At 42.3% G+C, this 20,160-nt stretch overlaps 1 protein-coding gene across 4 annotated transcripts in view; it reads right to left on the reverse strand.

The window, feature by feature from the left end:
- Nucleotides 1-20,160, reverse strand: part of ralgapa2 (Ral GTPase activating protein catalytic subunit alpha 2) — a 95,765-nt gene that overhangs the window by 33,189 nt on the left and 42,416 nt on the right. For all 4 annotated transcript variants that reach the window (XM_044374756.1, XM_044374755.1, XM_044374753.1 and 1 more), the window contains 13 exons: nt 19,827-19,982; nt 14,586-14,714; nt 12,933-13,061; nt 12,374-12,432; nt 12,030-12,138; nt 9,707-9,817; nt 9,369-9,437; nt 8,966-9,085; nt 6,382-6,559; nt 4,065-4,899; nt 3,322-3,393; nt 2,447-2,570; nt 2,186-2,341 (listed from right to left, as the gene is read on the reverse strand). In XM_044374756.1, coding sequence (XP_044230691.1) covers nt 2,186-2,341; nt 2,447-2,570; nt 3,322-3,393; nt 4,065-4,899; nt 6,382-6,559; nt 8,966-9,085; nt 9,369-9,437; nt 9,707-9,817; nt 12,030-12,138; nt 12,374-12,432; nt 12,933-13,061; nt 14,586-14,714; nt 19,827-19,982 — 2,247 coding nt within the window. The remainder of the gene's footprint in view (nt 1-2,185; nt 2,342-2,446; nt 2,571-3,321; nt 3,394-4,064; nt 4,900-6,381; nt 6,560-8,965; nt 9,086-9,368; nt 9,438-9,706; nt 9,818-12,029; nt 12,139-12,373; nt 12,433-12,932; nt 13,062-14,585; nt 14,715-19,826; nt 19,983-20,160) is intronic.

Raw genomic sequence — 20,160 nt, forward strand, 5'->3', positions numbered from 1 at the left:
GCCCTTAATTATGGTAATACGGTAATCTTAAACAAATCCACGGCATGCTGATTACTGGTGCTCGCCAGTTCAGTCTGTCTGTCCAAGGATCAGCAGGTACCAACCAGGTCAGTTACTGGGACGATTTCAGAGAAAATGTTGAATATGCATTTGCAGTACACAATCAACACTGGGGTGTTAATTTGGGTTAAGGTATTAGCATTTGGATGAGCTGAATCACAAGTTTAATGAGGATGCTTATACTCGAGTCAATCATCTTCAGCACCAATCTATTTACTCCCTTGTTAATCACATCCAAATGTTTGAGACTTCTTTAAAAAAAAAAATGCGATTCAAGTCGAAGGCTCTTGTCCAATTAGCCCTCTTTGACCTCCCATCCAGCCAATGGGCTTCACACACATGGATACAGCAGACCAGAGGACCACAGAACAACCTGCAGCAGCCCAGTTAAGCTGTGGTGCCTGGGGGTAAGTGTGATAGCTACGGCAGCCATCTATCTCTCTCTCTCTCACACAAACACGCACACACACACACACACAAACACACGGTCTACATGGCCTGACCCCAACCCTGCAGTTCGCTTCTATAACCGCATTACTGAAGCCAGCTGCTACTGATGCAGCCTGCACTGCCCTATAACCCACAATTGGATTGAGGAATTCATGGTTTTTCTTCTTTTCTTTTTGGTTTAGCTGGTTTTTCCCTTGCGTCAACTTCAAACAGGCAATCTGCCCAGCGAGAGCTCCCTCATCCGTCTCTGCCCCACAGTATGCCTTTATGGTTACAGCCAGTAAAGTGGGTGACTGCTGGACTAAAAGTGTTATTTTTAAATTGACAGGGAAACATCCTACTTGGAAACAGACGATGCCTGTTTCTCATTCCAATTCTTCATACCACTTTCTCTTCCCGCTGCCCCCCTCCTCCCAATCGCCTTCTGAAGCATCCGTGCATGCAGCCAGCCTGCCAATTTCTGTCCGGCCTGTGGCTGGTGAGCAGATCTGTGCAAGGTGAGCATGAGCAATTACAGAAGTTCCTGGTAAAATGAATGAAAGTGGAGTGGCAGCACACTCCACTCTGGGCATGGCCGCCCCACCAGCGCCTCACTCTGGCCGGCAAAAGTCAAGATCTTTACTCAGTTTGACTAATTTTTTGCGGTCACTGAGCGCAGGTTCGGCATCGGTTTGGAATGAGGAGGGGGGTTATTTGTGAAACGGAGAGGGAGGAGGTCAGTGGAGGACTGGAGAAGGGTTGGATATGAGGAGAGCCTGATGAATTTCCCTTCTCAGCAGGGTACTGTATGAGAAGATTGGCAGCACGGGCAGGGGCCTTGCGGCTCATTTCTTCGTGCTAACTGCTACTGGTGGACTACAGTTCAGAATCCTACTGCAGAACCCAATCGATCGCTCCTGTGGCGGCAGCAGGAATTGGATAAAAGGATCCTGCCGGCATCCGGCCGGCGCCTGCCCTAGCAGGGAGAGCTAATGGCTGAATCCAGGCCCTGGTCACAGCACACAGGGAGGGGGGCAGGGGCTAGCAGAATCATAGTCATTACCACAGCGGCACATGCCCTCTCTTCACTCACGCGCCTGCGACTCTCTACTCCTCAGGCCTGCCTGGCCAGGGTCACTAATCAATGCCCACACTCTGGAGTCACACCTCCTGATCACAGCTTAACACAGAGCTGAACTGATCATACCACAAACCTCCACCCGAACCCTAAGATCTGCCAGCATCTCGCTCCTCCGGGCCTCCAGTACTAAGCTCCACACCATGGGGGATCGAGCATTCTGCTCTGCTGCACCATGCTTGTGGAACAGCCTTCCTACCCATCTGAGGGCAGCACAGACCCTAGACTCTTTAAAAAAAAAGGCCTAAAAACCTTTTCTATTCATCTTAACTCTTACTGCTATTTTCTTTATTTTGTGTGTTCTATGTTATTTATACTGTAGTACTTCAAGTTTCACTATACTGCTCTGGGCAGGAAGGACTGTGTAGCCATTTCACTGCATCAAACAGTCAATGTGGTATTTTCTTCTTTTTCTTAACATACTCAGCACTTGAGGTGTGCAAGTAATACAATACACATTACAATAATCCAAATGTCAGAGACAGGCAGAGATTGTCAAAAGTCATCAATACAGAGATTGAGAACAGATCATGAGCATAAACATAACGGACTTCTTACCTTTTTGGTGAGGCTGTCATCAGAATCAGATGGCATGCGTGTGGAGACGTGGAAGATGGCTTCCACGGTGGAGGTAGCGTAGTACGGAGCTGTTAGACCTGTGCTGCCATTCCTCTGGAGGCCGCCCATAAAGCCGCAGTGTGTGGCCAGGTCCACCTGAGGGATACATTCACAATTTAGTGTGTTGTAAGTGAGCTTGTACATTTATGTGTGTATATTTAGGCTACATGTGTGTTGATTTGAAGGTGTAGTTGTCAGCACCTCCCATCCAAGTCCAGATACGAAGTCCTCATAGGCCTGGCTGCCTGCGCTGTTGGACAAGATGGAGCACTTGTCTTCTTGGCCTTCTCCGATGTAGAACACAGCAATCTTGTGCGTCTCTCGACTACAGAGCGAAACATATAGTCAGTCAATACTAAAAAGAACAACACAGCAGCCAATTTTATAAATGCAACAGAGCTTGAAAAGCTTCTCACTACTTCAGCCACTTCAGAAGAAAATGCTTTGAGTGTGAATCCAATGACTGAAAGTACACCTTGCTTATCAAGGCAAATTGTGAATAATCCAGTTGTCCAATAAAAGGAGAGTAGAGAAAAATGTGAAAGACCAAGTTTGTCTGCAAATTTTTTCCACTATCTCTTCAGCACAAACATAATATTAAAAAGAGTGGCAGCAAAGGCCCCCTCCTCTACTTTTTCCTGTTGCCATGGCAGTGCATCGTACTGGGGTAGAATTAGGACACTTTGCATGCTTGCGCACAGGTTGTTATTGCCCAACCAAGTCTGGCCATCTGGGAGAATGAGGTCCTTTAAAGAGCTCCTGTCATTAGCAATGTGTGGAATACTTATTGATTGGACTAAGAGAGATGCAGTAAGAGAAGGACAGCGAGAGTGATATTGAGAGACTTCCAGAGCTGTGATCAACAGGAGATGGTACAGGTTAGGAAAATCATGAGGGAGGAGGGGGAGGGAGGGATGGAGGAAATATGATGCTGCTTTGAATAACTGTATGACTTATAAGCAGTTTACTTACGTAGAGGCAGGTTTATAAGTGGTATTAGTATCTCAGACAAACCTAATTTCTAAAGGGTACGAAATTACATCGATTTCCAGTTTTAACTTAAAAAAAAGCATTACCACTGCCTGGAATCCAAATTCTTCAGTTCCCTTAAGAGTTTGGAGTTTTTCTTCAGCAAATGGAAGCTTTTCCTGTTTGATGAAAACAGTCTTGATTAGACATCGTATTTTGAATTCTGTACACAAAACATAACTTAGGAAACTTTAGGGTGACAATGAACAGCCTTTAAAGTGGTATAATCTACAAGCGAATTGTTAACAAAATCGTTTTCAACCAAAGTTTTTGTTTTGCGGTCAAGATTAACAGAGGCAAAGAAGGCACAGGTGCAAACAGCAATCTCCTACAAGCTGTGTGCACGTTGCGCCATCACCATTAAGAGGTGTAAGCTTTTAATTTACAGGGAAGCACTGCAAGATGTGGCTCGGCAAGGTAGACCTTAGTGAAAACAGCTGGGCACTTTTACCCTGTGGAGAGGAGATTAAGACGCTCCAGACTCCAGTGTGCTTTTAACTTTGCTCTTTCTCTCTTTGAGTAACAAGCCAACAGCTGAGTTACTTTGAGGATAAAGGTGAAGTAACTAGGATACAAAAATTAATATTAACAGACCGCAGAGGTTATTCTTAAATCAATTTTGTGTTGGGTTTTTTTTTTTGGTTACATGTAAGATGTAGTTTGAAGACTGAATGATGAAAATTCATAGTGAGAGACTACTTATGACTTCTCAAAACCTCCGTCTGTCTCCTACTCTCTCTAGTATAAGGCTACCCAGAGCAATGATCATAGCCAATTTTAGTTGGTATACCTCCGGTCCCAAGAGTTCATGCCAAGGTCATTAAGCAGCAGCCGGCAGAAGTAGAAAGGAGCTTTTGGTTCCTGGTGGGAAGGTTCTCTCTGGCTGGCGGCCCGAAAGCTGACATCAGCATCCCACCTCCTCACTTGCTCCTCCTCCTGCTGAGTCTGACGGAGAATGGCCTCCAGGATTGCGCTCTCTTGCTCTAGGTTCATGCCACAGGGCGAGGAGGCTGGCTGGTTGAGCCTGAGTTGTGGCTGTGGTAAGCATTCTGGGCTGCTGTGACCCAGGTCCTCTAAAAGCTTATCCAGAACGTCTACCTCCTCCTCGTCACAACAGTCAGAGAGAGAGTCCAAGATCGAGCTATGATTTTTATAAGGTCCCTTTGCTGGAGAGGTGGGCTTGTTTCTGCTGTGTGTGACCGTAGTGGTGGTAGAAAGAGGGCGATCTACTGTATTAAAAACTCCCATATCGACAGAGTCTTCCTGGGTGGTGCAGTAGAGGATTGCGCCGTCCCACGAGTATTTGCCCGAGATGTCACGGACAATGACGCGCACTTGGGAGGAAGGGTGGGGGGGCTGTCCGACAGTGGGGGTCTCAGCGGGGATCTGCAGGTAGGACACCAGCGTGGTATCATTGAAGACAAATAGCTGCAGGTTGGGGCTTTTGAAGACCTCGGAGGAGAGCTCCGACGACTCCACGTATGGGTTGTCGTGATTTTCGCTCACTAGGCTATGGAGGAGGGCGGGGCCGCCGCTCAGTGGATGATGGCCCAGGTGGTTCACCAGGTGTGTCATGACCATCCGCGCTGTCAGAGGAATCAGCTCCATGTTACGACGCCGCTTTTCTGATGAAAGAATGGGGGCAGGAAGATGCATGTACTGATTATTGGCTGAGACAATCACTGAAGAAAAATACATGTGAGACAGTCTAAAAAGTGATCAATGGTAAAAGTTATCGATGGCTTTAGAATAAAGCTGCTTTATCATTTATAATACAGTACCTCTAATGCCGACTTTTCTAACCATATTTGAAAAACCCCACATTTGTGTGTAGACATGCTATCATCTCCGTTAGCTCATCTTACACAAAGCCAAATCTCATTTATGATTACTAATAGGAGTACTTTATTCATTTCTCACAATAGCTTGGCCAGCACACCTCTAAGTAGGTAGCATCTAATCATGGGAGACAACTTTGAAAAGCCCATTGAGTCTTCTTACAATAGACAAGCGTTGAGACTGGCCGAGTGCTAATGAGAACCACCATCTTTACAGGCTGCTGAATAGGACTCTACTTAGTGAATTGCATTTATGTAAATGCACGGGTTTTTACTCCCAAGTGAAAGGCATGCCGTGCTTTATTCTGCAGTGATGTGGGAAAAACAAGAAGATGCACTCTTGCATTGTGACAGTGCTATCAATACCATCATCCCCCATCAAAGTGGAGAAAGCTCTTTAGAAAGCAGGCCAAGCTGCATTAGAGATGCGCTGGCCCTTTGATGTGACTTGATCAATATGAGGTGGGGGCATGAATATAACTAGGCCGGCACTCTTTGGTTTGCCCTTTTGATAGTGTTTTGTTATTTCTACTAAGACTCTGTGCAGCTGTGCACCGAAAAGCAGATGTGTGGTGAAATTTTCCAGGCAAAAAACTACTGTTCAGATTTCTTACATTGTTTCAGTAGACATATGCGCCCTGTATTTGGGCTCAAAGGACTTTTCAGAAGTTGAGGACATGAGGGGGAGGAATACATTGCCTAATGGAATCACAAGGTCACAAAAAAGGGAAAAAAAATAATCACATTTTTATCTAAACCCCATAATGGGTCTTCTCTCTAGGGCTGAGCACTAATGCGAACATTCCATTCCCTGTGATGGTTGATTTCCTTTTCATACTTTTAATAAGATATTGACATTTAATGGAGAGGCTCCAAATGGAAGGGCTACTTAGAGTTTGCTTTTCCCTGTTATCTTTTTTTGATTTTTTTTGGGTGGGGTGGGGTGGGGAGGGGGTTAATATATGTCTCTCTGGTCTGTAAGAAGTACAGTATGGAGCTAAAATAAAGCAGCACGTGAAAAGAAGATCCGGAGATAAGCTATGATGGTGACAGTTGACAGTGACCATTAACAGCCATTTTTTCACTTTTTCATGCATGCGTACCCATATGGGCACATGCACACATACTATACTCCTAATGAACGCAGCGCCATCATTTTATTTGCCAACCTAGTGCAATCTGGCACACAGCAGGTAGTAAAAAGGGGCATTAGGATGGCTCTTGCCCTCCCGCTGTGAATGTAGACATGCCACACCCATGTGTCCTTACCCTCAGCCACGGTGAGCAAGTTACCGAAGTCGTTGGTGTTTGTCTGGGAGGGTGGCGGCTCGAAGCTCTTAACCTGACCCAACATGAGGTCGTATTCAGTGGACAAGTCTGACAGGCTCAGGAGGTAGTGGCTCTGTTGGGTGTGGAGGGTGGAGCCGGACACACAGCAGTGCAGCACCTGAGGAACAGTAGAAAGGAGAAGGACTTGATTATGTCCAGATGTTGTGTGCCTGGCTAGTTATTGTACAGTATGCCACTGAGAGGCATTTTGATTACTAAACTTCAACTCTGATTTGTAAAGACACCGTCCTATTAGATATGATGGTGTCTGGCAAGACGATGTACAGTGACGCTCCTGCAGGCCTGTTCTAGACTGACATGATCCAGGAGCATATGAAAGGGGAATATATGGCCATTTACATCATAAGGCAATGGAGGAAGGGAGGGAGAAAAGGAGAGAAAAGAGGGTCTTTATTGCCACTAATCCATTTCTCCTGTGATGTGTGAGTGTATCGATCTACATAACAGATGGCAGAGCATCCGTTGGCAGGGCTAGATAAGGCGCACTGGGGCAGTTGATTACAGCCATTGGACAGGTTTACACTGTTTGATTTAATTAAGACTGTATCCTTGTGCTCAGCTTCCACCACAAACATGCACACTCAACCATACAGACGTGCACACACACCCGAACACACCTGTATACTGTATAATCTGAGTGGAGGTAAGGTGCTGTATATAGGGAGCAAAACATACGCCTAATGTATGTAAATGAGGGGGGCCTCTCATTCAGAGTAGAGCAACTTGGTAAAGCCATGCAAAGGCTAATCCCATTCAGTACACACATACGCTCACACTTGGCTGAGAGACGCTCGAAGAGGCAGGCTGGCCCTGCCATCTGAAACAGTATTGTGTGGGGCAATGTAGACAGTATGTGGATGATTCTACCAAACAGACCTCTGGGTGCATGGGGGAGGGATTGGAGGCTTGATGCTGAAAAGACCTGAACCAAACAGCTGCTACACCAAAGCCCCAAAGAGCTTCCCTCTGTGGAGAGGTGGAGAGACAGAGAGGGAGGGGGAAAACCCACGGCTGTGCTTGACAACTAAGTGACTACACTTCGCATAGCAACAGTTCCTGGAAGGTAACACACAGTGAAACAAGCATACTATAGTTAGAGGGGCGCATATTGTATGGATACGCGAGTACGCCTATGTACACACGTAAATCAAATAACAAAACGCAAACAGAGACATACTGGAGTGGACATGCACAAATGTACCTATCTTCCCGCTCTCTCTCTCTTTCTCTCTCACACACACACACACACACACTCACATGCACACGCACACACACAGAGGGTGCAGCTGGCTGCTGAGGCAGGCACATAGAGCAGATGGAGAAGCTTGAGCAGAACTCCAGTGAACCAATGAGGTCTAGTGCAATGTTGCTTTTTCCAGTGATCTGCATGCTGCTAGTCACCAAACACACAGCCTTTCTCAATATCAGGATGAAGAGCATGACAAAAGTTTTTAATAGCGTATATGTAGTATTGTGCTACTGTTTGATAGCTTTGTAAAGAATAGAATTTAAGCTTTTTAAATTAAACTGTGATTAAAGGAAGGTTGATCATGGAAAATAAATTGATGAGCAGCTACCTTTTCAGTGACACATTGTGGTCGGTGATGGAATAAAAGGGAGATTTCTTCTATTAGAGAAGCTATTCTCTGTGTGGTGTTGAGAATAATTAGCAGCCAACATGTCTGTGGAAATGTATAGATTTTCAGTCTTGATATTGCATTAATATTGTCACACCTTGTGATGCCTTGCTTAACATATTATTTCCAATGAAACCCAAAGGGGCCGTGCCTTTTGTGTGCTGATAGACAACCAATCATGCCTAATTGTTTTTGCTTTCATAGCAGCTGCAGTCGCTCTCATATTAAGACATATTCCATTCAAATCTCCAGGACAAGCGTTTATAGCCTGAGCTTATCAAATGGACAAAGGGTCCTGTTTGAATAATTGGACCATTTCTTATCAGGGGTGACATCCTTACAAAGATCTGCCGTTGACCGCATCTGCCCAGACAGGAGGGAATGAATAATACCTCATTCATTTGTGCCTGAAGCTTGGCCCTCATCCTCAGGGTCAGACCATAAAATAGATGGTTAGAGGGACAAATACAGAAAAAATAGATTGAATACTGAATATTTTGTCTTTTTTAAACAAATGCAGTATATGCTATTACAAAACAAAGGTTTTCTGCATATGATAAATGCCAATTGCAATCCTCAGCGCTGTGCTGTTGTGCCACTATAATGTTAAATGAGGCATAGTCATGAGGTCACGGTGGAGGTGAGCCTAATTAAAGTGGCAAGTCTTTGGGGTGGGGTGGGGTGGGGGTTGGAGGTGTCAAGACTGAAGTGGTTGCGTCTGCTGGTATAGGCTATGTAGACTTTGGAAGACACTGACGATCAATCAGTAGTAAAAAAGTGGCTTTTCTTCAGGTTTGCTAAATGTTTGTCGTCTCTGAGTGAGACTCAGCTTGTCCCACCTCTAACCTGCCAGTGAGGCTACCCACCCTGTAGATGTAGTCCAGTAGTGGGGCCTCCAGCGAAGGCATGGTGATGGGTTCCAGCAGCAGACTCAGGGGAACGGCCATGCACCAGTCCAACAGGCAGAGCAGCAGTGACACCATCAACTGAGGGAATGAGGAAGAAAAGAGAAGGTTTATTTTAAAGGATACTCCGACACAAATATTAAATATTAAAAAAAAAGGGAGAGACTGTTCCAGAAAAATAAAGGGTTATGGACAGCAGCTGCAAAGACATATGAAACATATATAAAAAGGAGGTAAAGAGGAAAATAGAAGAGAACAAATCACTTAGGTCAAAACATTCCTCTGCAAATGCACCATTCCTACATGATAGATCAAAGGCCTTTAGATCTCAGCCATTTCATGTCCCCTCCTTTCCAACATGTACCTTTTTGTCTGCTTCCACTGTTGAGTGCTCTGCGCTTGGCAACAAAAAGGCTATTGTGGCCACAAAGATCTGTGTTGGGACAAAACAAGGAGAAAGATAATTGGATGACACACTCCCCATTCATCAGCTGAGTCAGGGCTGTGTGATAAAATGGATGTGATGCCACAGGATGTAGAGTATGCATATGCATGAGTAATATCTCATGTAAGACTTCCATTTAAAGGCTTAAGTGAACTGATATAGAATTTCTCTTTCTTAAAATATGTTCTCACCGGCCGCTAATGGCTACTAGCTATTTAACTGTGTGTGTGCGCACGTTAAGTGTATGCGTATCTTACCTCAATTATTTTCTTAGGCAGAGTGGGATCCAACCTTTGGAGATGTTCCCAGTGAGAGATGAGCAGCTGAAACACGTCACAGGCTACCTGAGCTACTGCTTTGTTCCCGAACTGGACAAACAAACAAGAAGGCAGGACAAGAACTGATGAGTGATGCGGAGGACTTGGCTCCATGTAGAATAAGCAACAAGGAACCAAGATAAAAACATTTAGATGTATGAAGCCAGTATTTTTCTACATTAAATGTACAGAGGAATGTTTTTATTTCGACTGCCTGGATAACGTTGCTGTTACTCTCACACTATAAGCATTCACCCTGCGAGCAAAACAATCATTTGCTGGCTGAGTGAAGATATCCACGGCCCGATTTTTTGCTGTCACTGGCCATCATCGGATATTCTTGCTTGCTTGTTTCTCTAATAATGTGATTTTTATTGAGAGCAGTTCCTCATGGTGGCAGAATGAAGACAGTCGCTTGGAGAAATCCAAGTCTCAGAAGCAATTCTGTTTACTTTCTTCTGTTTATTTCCATGCAACCAAATATATACGCTTGCCGGCCCACCCATTTTCAATCTTAACAATTTGAAAAAGGCAATAACAAAAGTATGATGATGTGCCATTGTATTTGCGACTTTGCGGTTGCATAAACATGTATACGTAAATAATACTGGATTCTCTCACACTCGCAATCTGTCAAACCAGGACAAGCTTTAATCAAGTTGCTCGCAGTGTGATTCAGCAACAATCAGATCAAGCACAAGGTGTAGTTATTTAACCTCATCATTATGATCCTCTAATTCTAATTAATCTTGTGCTGCTCAAATGACTGAATGATGACTTAATTAATCAGGATACAAACAAAACAATAGCAGGGACACCTCATCTGCCTGTCATGCAAAACACTGCAACTTCAATAGAAGTAACATTTTTTAAGATTTATAGCATTTATAATGTTTATGTTCTCCTTGATATCTTCAGGACAAGAAGGTAAAAGCTGATATAGCATGATATATTCTTCAACTGGAAAGTACTTCATATATTCACACAAACACAATAATTATATATATACAAAATGTCTTAACTGTGATGTGTGTTCTTAAGGATTAATATTTGTTAATTCCCAGAACTCAAAGTTATTAAATTTAATCTTATCAAATCGTAAAAGTAACACTTATGATTTGGGAGGTTAGTTTTTTCCCTTGTTGAGTTTGTGTCACCAAATACTTTAATTCCAAAAAGCAAGAGGGACATTGCTAATGTCGAAGATAGAGAGGAAAAGTTTAGGCACACATTGACTGTGACAAAATTTGGAGTAATTTCCCTTAAATTTAGTTTTTCACTACTGTGCAGATAATCAGCATAATTTCATTTCCAATTCAAACCATTTTCTCCAGACTTATTGGAGGAAAGAATTGAGCTGTTGACAATTTTGTTTCAAATGTGGATTTCTTCAGTGATTTGAAATTCTTTGTGGAGAAATAGAATTTCCCATTTCTTCCAGCTGAATGCCTCTCAACATGTAACAAGGGCAGACAATGTGGGGAGTGCAGAAATGGCCAAACACAAAAAGGGGCCCTGAGAGTTCAGCACCTGCTTTTAGAAAAGAGACTCTCAGTGCCACTCTTCCCCCTAGATCCCCCACCGAGCCTATACCCTCTATTTTGGGGCTGGCTGAGTCTGTGTGTCAAGTTGTACAGGGGAGTGATTACTGCTCCATTAGAGAAGGGGGGTTGCTCGAACAGGAAGCTGGGAGATGTAGCTGCTTAAATTGGCCCACATCTACTGAGAGCGAGCAGCCTGGAAATTACGCCACCGCCCAAAACCCTTTTCCATGGAAAAAAAAAAAAAAGGAAAAAAACAAAAAACAGCCTCCACTGGTTCTCTGCATCTCTTCACTCAGAGAGAAAAGAGGGCTCTTCCAAAATATACCCATGAGTCACATCACTGGATATGTTTTATTCTCACACTTTTTCTCCCCTCACTACGTTGAAATTGTTCTGCAGTCCTTTTATGTAATCAACTATCATTTTTGGTAGAGCTAAACACTGTAGGGCTTGTGTGGTAAAACAAAAAAAAAAAAAACACTGTGATGAAATCCAGACTTCCTGTATCTATTCATTTACAGACACTGTGGCCATCAGTGATTTATTCTATTACAGAAGTAAATTTAATTCATGGCACAGCTGTGACAGTCGACAAAGCTCATGAGAGATGTGCAGCTGTATTTTGTACATTGTACGCATAAGTTCGCAGGTATCGAACTGCAAGCGGATACTGTATACGGTGCGATGGAGGAGCTCACTCGCCTCAGCGGGTCACTGACCTTTAGTGTTACTCCCAAGACGTTGATGGCATCTTTGACCAGGTGGTGGATGTCCTTTTGCATCAGCTCCTCACATACCCACAGACCCAGACTGCACACAGCAATACACCTGAATGACACAATTACAAACTTACATTCAGCAACAATAGAGCTGAATTAGACTAAATGTTTTCAGAAAACTGTTATTCACCCAAAAACACAAAAATATCCCAGTAAATAATTTTGAAATTATCTTTCAAACAACTGCACTGAATTTTTATGATAGTTAGTAAATGCTGTTTAATATTGCATGCTTATTTTACACATGCATGAAAATACACATTAATATCAAACTCATTACATACCTGGCCCCTTCACAGTGTTCCTTTGTTGCCGTCTCCAGCAGGATGTTGACCAGATAATCCTGAATGAGAAAACACACACACACACACACACACACACACACACACACACACACACACACACACACACACACAATGATGATCAACATGCAACTCAGTTGTCAAATCACCCTTAAGATCCTAATGTTCACATTTTAGTAGAAAATGTAACAAACTCTTACAGTAATGACTTTTCTTTATATTATAAATCAGTGGTTCTCAAAGTAGGGTCCCGGGACCCCTAGGGGTCCTTGATGGGGTTCCAGGGGGTCCCCGTCAAAAAAGGGAATAATTTATTTTCACTATAATTCCATCAATAAGTAACACACTGACAGAATGTGTGACTATTTTGGTCTTTCTGTAATAAAATATCTAAAAGCAAAAATCAAAAATCAGATGGGGGACAAAATCTCTGTGGTCTAATTTGTTAAATTTGAGAACCATTGTTGTTTGAGACTTATCCACTAACAGTTCCACATTTTTTTTAATGCCATTACAGTTTCCCCATGTATCAACTGTTTACCTTGATGTCCTCATTGCCTACAACAACGTCGTCAGAGCCAGACACAGTCTTCAGTATTGGAATCTGGAGGTAAAGGTTGGGGAAACACACTAAGGAGCCCAGAATTGTCTGAGCCTCCATCCTGGGAGCCTGGCAGAGATAAGGAAAAAAAAAAAAAACATGCTATCATTAATTCCCTCAAGCTACATGAAAACAACTCACTTCCAGGAAAGAGGAAACCCACTATCCAGGGAAAAAGGATTGGAGGGATCCAGCAGAATTAATTGTGTCTTTATTCATGATTCTGCTAATGTGAAACTGAAACTCTTGGTAGGCGATGGACAGCAAAATGACTGATTTAATGCTCGATTAATGCAGCTCTAAAGCGCATCTTGTTGCATCTGATGGGCAACTGTTTCCCCAAAATCAGACAATGACTGTATGCTGGGAAGTATAAAATTATCTGGCAACTAAAATTATGAGAAACATACAGTTGATGGTAAAATGTTCCTGTAAACTGAGCCTAACATATTATATAGTTTAGAGAAGTAAGAGACATGTTTAGGTTGCATCTGCACACACTAGCAATGACTTAACAAGGAGTGGTTATCTTATTGGTCAACATAATCTCTGCTAATTGCTCCAAATCATGCCACAGTCATGCAAAAAGCTTACATCACAAGCCTGTGTGTTGATGTGAATGTATATCAGCATAAAATTCCAGGAAATTGCAGGAGGACTCGCAGAAATCACCTGTTTGCATTCATTTCACGACAGAGGCGACATCGCCTCCTGTTTTCAGACCATAATAACTGTGATCACATGTTGCTTTCCATAATTAATTAAACATGACTGAGAGTCATATTAACACTTTGCTCTTGTGCATTTAATGAAACATTTTCTATTCACAGGTAAATGGTCTAACTAATCACAGTCATTTGTTTCGCCTGTAATTAACTGCTCTTTACTTCCCAAATACAACTGCAGCTTTTTGAGTTCAAGATTTGTACATTTAAATCAAGTTTTATTTAAATAAGTAATAATAGGTATAATACAATATGATCCTAAAGCTAGTTTTATGTCAGTTGTGCAATAACCATATCTAGTTCCCAAAGGTGGAGGAATAATCATGATGAATAACGATGCAATATTGAGCTAAGTAATTTGTCTTTTCAGTCATAGTTGCTCAGTCCTACGTTTAAATAAGAAAGGTGGCTTCTCACACCTGAAGATTGCATTCTTGATTTTTCTTACAAGCCTAACAAACGAAAGAAGGTTCAAATATTAGTGCTATTTCATCCCTCAGATTCCCTTTTATTGTTAACAGAATTCACAAAACAATTTCAACTTTTTGATGGAAAAAACCTAAAATATTCAAGAGAATTATTACAAGGGGACAATTTAATTCATAACACTCACAAGTGAGTGAATAAATATTATGGTTAATGAAGATCGACAGGTATCTAGAGGAATTTTGTAGTTTTTTGTGTTTTGTTGAGGGTTAATTCCTTGTTCCAGAACAAATACTTTGCATCTCGTCATCTAAAAAAAAATCCAATTCCTGAAATGTTTATGTATGTATTATTATTTACAATTCTTCCTAGCTCTAGAAAATATCTTCAGATTCCATTTTGTTTTTCATTGTAAATCTGAATGGTAAAAGTGTGTTTGTACCTCTGAGGAGTCAGAACTGAGAACGCAGGCAGCAGCAGTGATAAAATCTCCAACCAGCATGGTGAAGCCTGGCAGGCCAAGGAAGAAAAATCGAGGGGAACAGGAACGGATGATGGTGTTCAAAACATCCTGATGGCAAGCGTGCACACAAACACATAAATGTTAATAGGAGGCAAACAACAATTTCCTCATTGATATTTCTGTTATTAGACATCAACAATAAATGACTTTATATAGAAATAAACAGCTATCATCCATCTGAAAACAAAAATGAATCTCTTAGTACAGTTTGTAATAGAAAATGCATTTCCTGCAGAAAATGCGTGTGAATGCTGACAGCTGAAATAAATCGCGAAGCATTGCTGAAAATGCAGAAATCTGAATGAATTTTGTTTGAAAAAACTGAAAGCTCAAATGCACTGCACTTCACTGCTGAAAAACCTGGAAGCTGAAAAATGTAAAACTGGCAGAACTGAAAGCTGAGCTGCATTATCTAAAGAAGCTGAGAGTTGAAATACATTGTTTGAAAAGCTGAAAGCTAAACTGTAACACTGTAAAAACTAGAAGTTGACATGAATTGCCTGAAAAGGCTGAAAGAAGAAATTAATTGTATTAAATTTCAGACAGATGTACTGAATTGCTAAACACTTTGGAACAAAAAAGGCATTAGCCTCAAGAGCCGAGAGCTGCAAAGAATTGCTGAAAATGCAGAAAGTAGTATTTGGACGGAATAAACGCTGCTGCCTCTGCAAGCAGTTTTTTAAATCTTGTAGCGCCACCTAGAGGTGAAATTGTATCAAATGATGCAGACTTGTTCGGCATCTGTACAACTTTGCAGAATTTAGTTACCATGGGATATTACATTTAAGACATATGGCAGTTAATAAGTAGTATGGTGGTGTTAAGTGCATCAGGCCACGCCTTCAAAATTTTGGTAACCAGTTACAGACAAACGTTAAGTGATACCCAAAAACTAACTCATATATTTTGTTCAAGGTCACCGAATTATGGTATGTACCAAGTTTGGTGAAGATTATATGAAATATGTGAAGCAAAAAATGTGGTTACCAAAAAATCCAAAATGGTGGAAAATTTTTCCAGGTGCAAATGGGTGCGGCCTATATCACTTGAATCAACATCGTCCAAGGAACACACTGTGCAAATATTGTTTTGCTCCGCCTCACGGTTCATGAGTTATTAGCCAAAACGTAAAAAAACTTAATAACTGACCACAAGGTGGCGCTATTGGTACCATATTTGAATTTGTTGAGCATTTCTACATGGGACACATGTCCATTAAGTATGAATACTTTAGTACTTTTAGTGTTTGAGATATCAACTTTCAAACATTCACCCCCCCATAGACTTTTCATTATAAATTTTAATATTTCAAAAAATTATATAAAATCACAGGAATATGCTAGAACGAAGAAAAGTCATGGCATAAATGTCCTTAAAGAGCTGAACATTTTGATATTTGAATGGTTTCTGTAGCTGAAAGTATGCAGAAGTAGTTAGTGATCAAAAAACGTATGGAAGAATAATAAATAAAGCTTTGAACAATAGTGTGAATGCTGACAAGCATTCACACTAATTAGATGGGATTTTTGCATTTAGTATGAGCAGAGGGTCTGTTAGTACGCCCAGAGGGAAGCAGTAACAGAAATATTTTGTAAATGGGCCACAATGAGAGAGACATGGCAGAGAGAAAGCTTTTTCCTCCGACAGGCAGGCTAAGCATTTTAAGTGTGTTGAGGAGAGTAAGGCACTCAACAGTACATGTCACTAAAAGACAAAAAAAACAGAGTGGGAAAGAAAGATAGAGAGTGAGAGAGAGAGAGAGTGAGAGAGAGAGAGAGAGTGAGAGAGAGAGAGAGAGAGAGAGGGGCAGCAGATGGATTGTTCACAGAGGATAACAAGGAGGAGAACAAAAGACCTCAACTTTCATGAGTCAAATGTATATACACACACACAAGCAAACCTGTAATTAAAGCCAGAGACAAGGTATTGTTTTGCTGAGGTACAGGCGGCTCAGTGGCAGATGGGTGCTCTTTCAACATTGACATATGCTGTACTGCAGAGTGCTCTGCAGAAACTGCTCAAGTATGTACAAGGTAATACCATGCTAGACAAAAGCTGTTAACGTGTTTTTCGTGCTATATTTAGATGGTACAACTGCAGCAAAGAAGTCGATTTATTTTACTCTTCATTGACAAAAGAAATACTCACATTTTGAAAAAAAAAAACATACAGGTATGAGAATGCAACATCTCAGTATGGCATAAAGATTGTTCTCGCTCTTATCTTAGACATGCGCGTGCATATTTGTGTACAAAGGCAAGGTCCACACTAGAAACACCTGCCTTCTTGGCCATAAACTTGTGCAAATCGGACAGTTCAAACATCAGCCTGTTTCTAGCTAAACCAAAGGGCACCTTAGCAAACATACAAGCACACAATTTTTCTCTCGCTCTCTCTCAAATACACACACAGACAGACACACACACACACACACACAGTACTGTACCACCTATCTATCTACGACATTAATCACCTGAAGCTTTGGCAAACACAGAATGCAGGTGAACAGAGGAGGAATAGAATAAACACGCCGAGGCAATAAGTAGGAAGTCAAACCAACACGATGCGCTGCATGTGGAAAATTGGTGGGAAGAGCTTTAGGATTGAGGGCCCATTTTACCCTCATTTTGTTGGTAATTGACCTCTGAAGCATAATGTGCAGTGCAGTCAGAGGTAATTAGCAAGCAGCAAACTGTTGCTTGATTGCTTGAAATGAGCATTTTAGAGGAAGCCACAAATGTAGAATGCAAAGTGTTTTCTATTGTATGTGTAAGTAGAGGGAACCTGATTTGAGGTGTGTGTATAGAAATGGGAATTGAGCCCTGCGTGTGGCTCTGTGCTGCCAGTAGGAATGGCCCCTGCATCAACAAAAGATGCATTAACGTAACTCTGAATAAAGCCACCTCAGACCTTTTCATTTGGCCTCATCTGCAGGAAAGCACACGCTGTCCACCTGCTGGCCCTTGGGGTGACAGGGTTCACTCCGGCATTACATCACTCTGCATGTTATCGGAAATTTTTTTTTCTCATTTACTAAACCTGAATATTTCCAGTTTAGCCGTGCATTAATACCAACATAATAAGTATGACTGTCTGGGATTTTCCCTTCACAAGCTGAGTCCACCTGCATAACTATGAGGTGTGAAGTTTAATCAACAGCCATATTTTGTGGCTTAGGGGTCAACTGTCACATTTTAATCCGGCAGTAAATAAATTATACAAGACCTCCCTTTTTGCAGTGATAAGATCAACAGAGTTAAGGACCAGCTGCTTTTACTCTGAAAGCACAGGTGTGAAAAACTGTTTATCTAGCTGTACCTGGCATGTTATGTTAGTCCTTGCCAGATTAATAAGTGTATATGAATGACTGATTCATGTTTTCTTTCACTCACGCAAAGTGAATAATTGAAAAAAAAATATGTGTATGTACTTCTCTATATTTCACAAAATATGTTGTTGACTATTGCAGTCCAGACAGTAGACCTATTAGATAGATTACTGCTATTGTGGCACGGTCATGCCTTTATGATACCAGAGAAAGACAGACAATTGGGACAACAGCCCTGACCTTGGCACTCTGTCAGTTGTAAGGACAATCCCTCCAAGGGAACTGGCATTTTCCTCTAAGCTTCGTTGAATTTAATGGTGAGGATTTACACTGGGATTCCCCCCCTGTTGTCTACAGTACATGGGAGTGAAAAACAGGTTTTATTACTTGATTAACAGTAAGTCTAAAAAAAAAATGTTGAACCTGTAAGCTGTGAGTATTTTAAGTTAATAATAAATATAATGTATTTATGTAAAAGCTAGAACTAAACATACACTATATAATTCACTACATGCACACACAATCATTTTAAATAATCTGCAGACCGGCCTGTACTGGCGGCTACTTTAATCACAAAAGGTAATTGAAGAATTAATGCATGTAAAAAAGATGAGGAAAAAAGGGTATGTAAGTATTGATTTATAAAAGTATATGCTTTTTTTCCTTTTTTGGGTGGGTTGGGGGTGAAGGCAGAGAGGAAGGAGGAGGGGGAGAGTAAGAGCCACTTTCTTATGTTAAGCAGGCGTGCGGCTGTCCTCTATTGTGTGGCGTGAGGACTCTTTTCTCCGGCCAATTTGAGCATGCTTCAGTGGCCAGCCTGGCTCTGGCCCCCCGACGCATTATACAGAGCCACAACAAAAGCTGGAGAATGTTGCCTCGTCCCTCAACGTGCCCCCCTCATTGCTCTACTCTACACTACGTTCTCCAGGCTCCCCTCCCGCTCCTTCACACACACAGGCAGGCAGGCAGGCAGGCAGGCAGGCAGGCAGGCAGGCAGGCAGGCAGGCAGGCAGGCAGGCAGGCCAGCCTACTCTGGGCCCCTGGCCGATGTGTCAGTCTAACGGAGCGCGACAGACGTCAATCCTTAATTAATCACGTATACGCGGCAGGGGCTCAAAACATTATTTAACGACATGGAAAACATTCTAATAAGCTTGTCGCACTGCCAAGGCGCAAAAGAAACCCAGCCAGGAGGGTATACACACACACACGCACACACACACACACACACACGCACACACACACACACACACACACACACACACGCACACACACTTGCATCCAAAACACCCCGGCACCTCCACCCACTCACACTTTTATCCCCATTCTTTGTTTTTTGGGGGGGGGGGGGGGACTCCATTCATCTCCACTCGGCTTCGTCTGGAAGAAGTGGAGCTAGGCCAGATTTAAATACGAGGAAGGGTGTGGCTAAAGGAAGTGGAAGATGCCAAAACACAGTAGCATTCTTCATCACCACTGGTTGGCAGGCAGTTTTCAAAACTGAGCCTCAACAATCATAAATTGCAGTGCACCTATATGACCCCTGTCCTCACTCCAGTCAGTAACACTCCTTAAGTTGATGTTGAAATACCTCGAGTAGCTCTATACATGCTTGAAGAGTTTACCTGAGCAACACCAAGAGCCAACAGGTGAAATTGAATCACTGAGTTATAAGAAAACATAGAAAAAAGTAGTTGGCAATATTGGTGACAACAAATTCAGTATTTAGATCAAATCGGTTCACATCTATCACATGGGTTTGACTGGTGCGCCATCTAGTGCTGAACAAAAGAACAATGGGCAGCCTCACTGGTGCCGTCTGCTGGTCGTACCTGGTCGCCGCTAATGAAGCCCTTGTGCATGATGTGGTAGAGGTGCACTAAGAAATCACTGTTGGGGAGGACATCCTGGTGCCTGGTCATCATTTCACAAATCAGCTTGTAGGCCTGCAGTTTACCAGCCTTGTACTCCGCTGGTAGCATGGTGGCCTGTGGAGGAGAGAACGAGAAACGTTGATATTATTACAAACAGTTTAAGACATGTGTAACATCCGCTATGCTGCAGGAGTGATTGATTTTGTCACTATTTTCTACAGTGAAAACTTTCTTCACCCATGGAATCCATTCAAACAAATGTGAACTCAATGTGACCGCGGCTGCTTTTCTC

This window comes from Thunnus albacares, chromosome 15, assembly GCF_914725855.1.
Source record: "Thunnus albacares chromosome 15, fThuAlb1.1, whole genome shotgun sequence".
NCBI lineage: Eukaryota > Metazoa > Chordata > Actinopteri > Scombriformes > Scombridae > Thunnus > Thunnus albacares.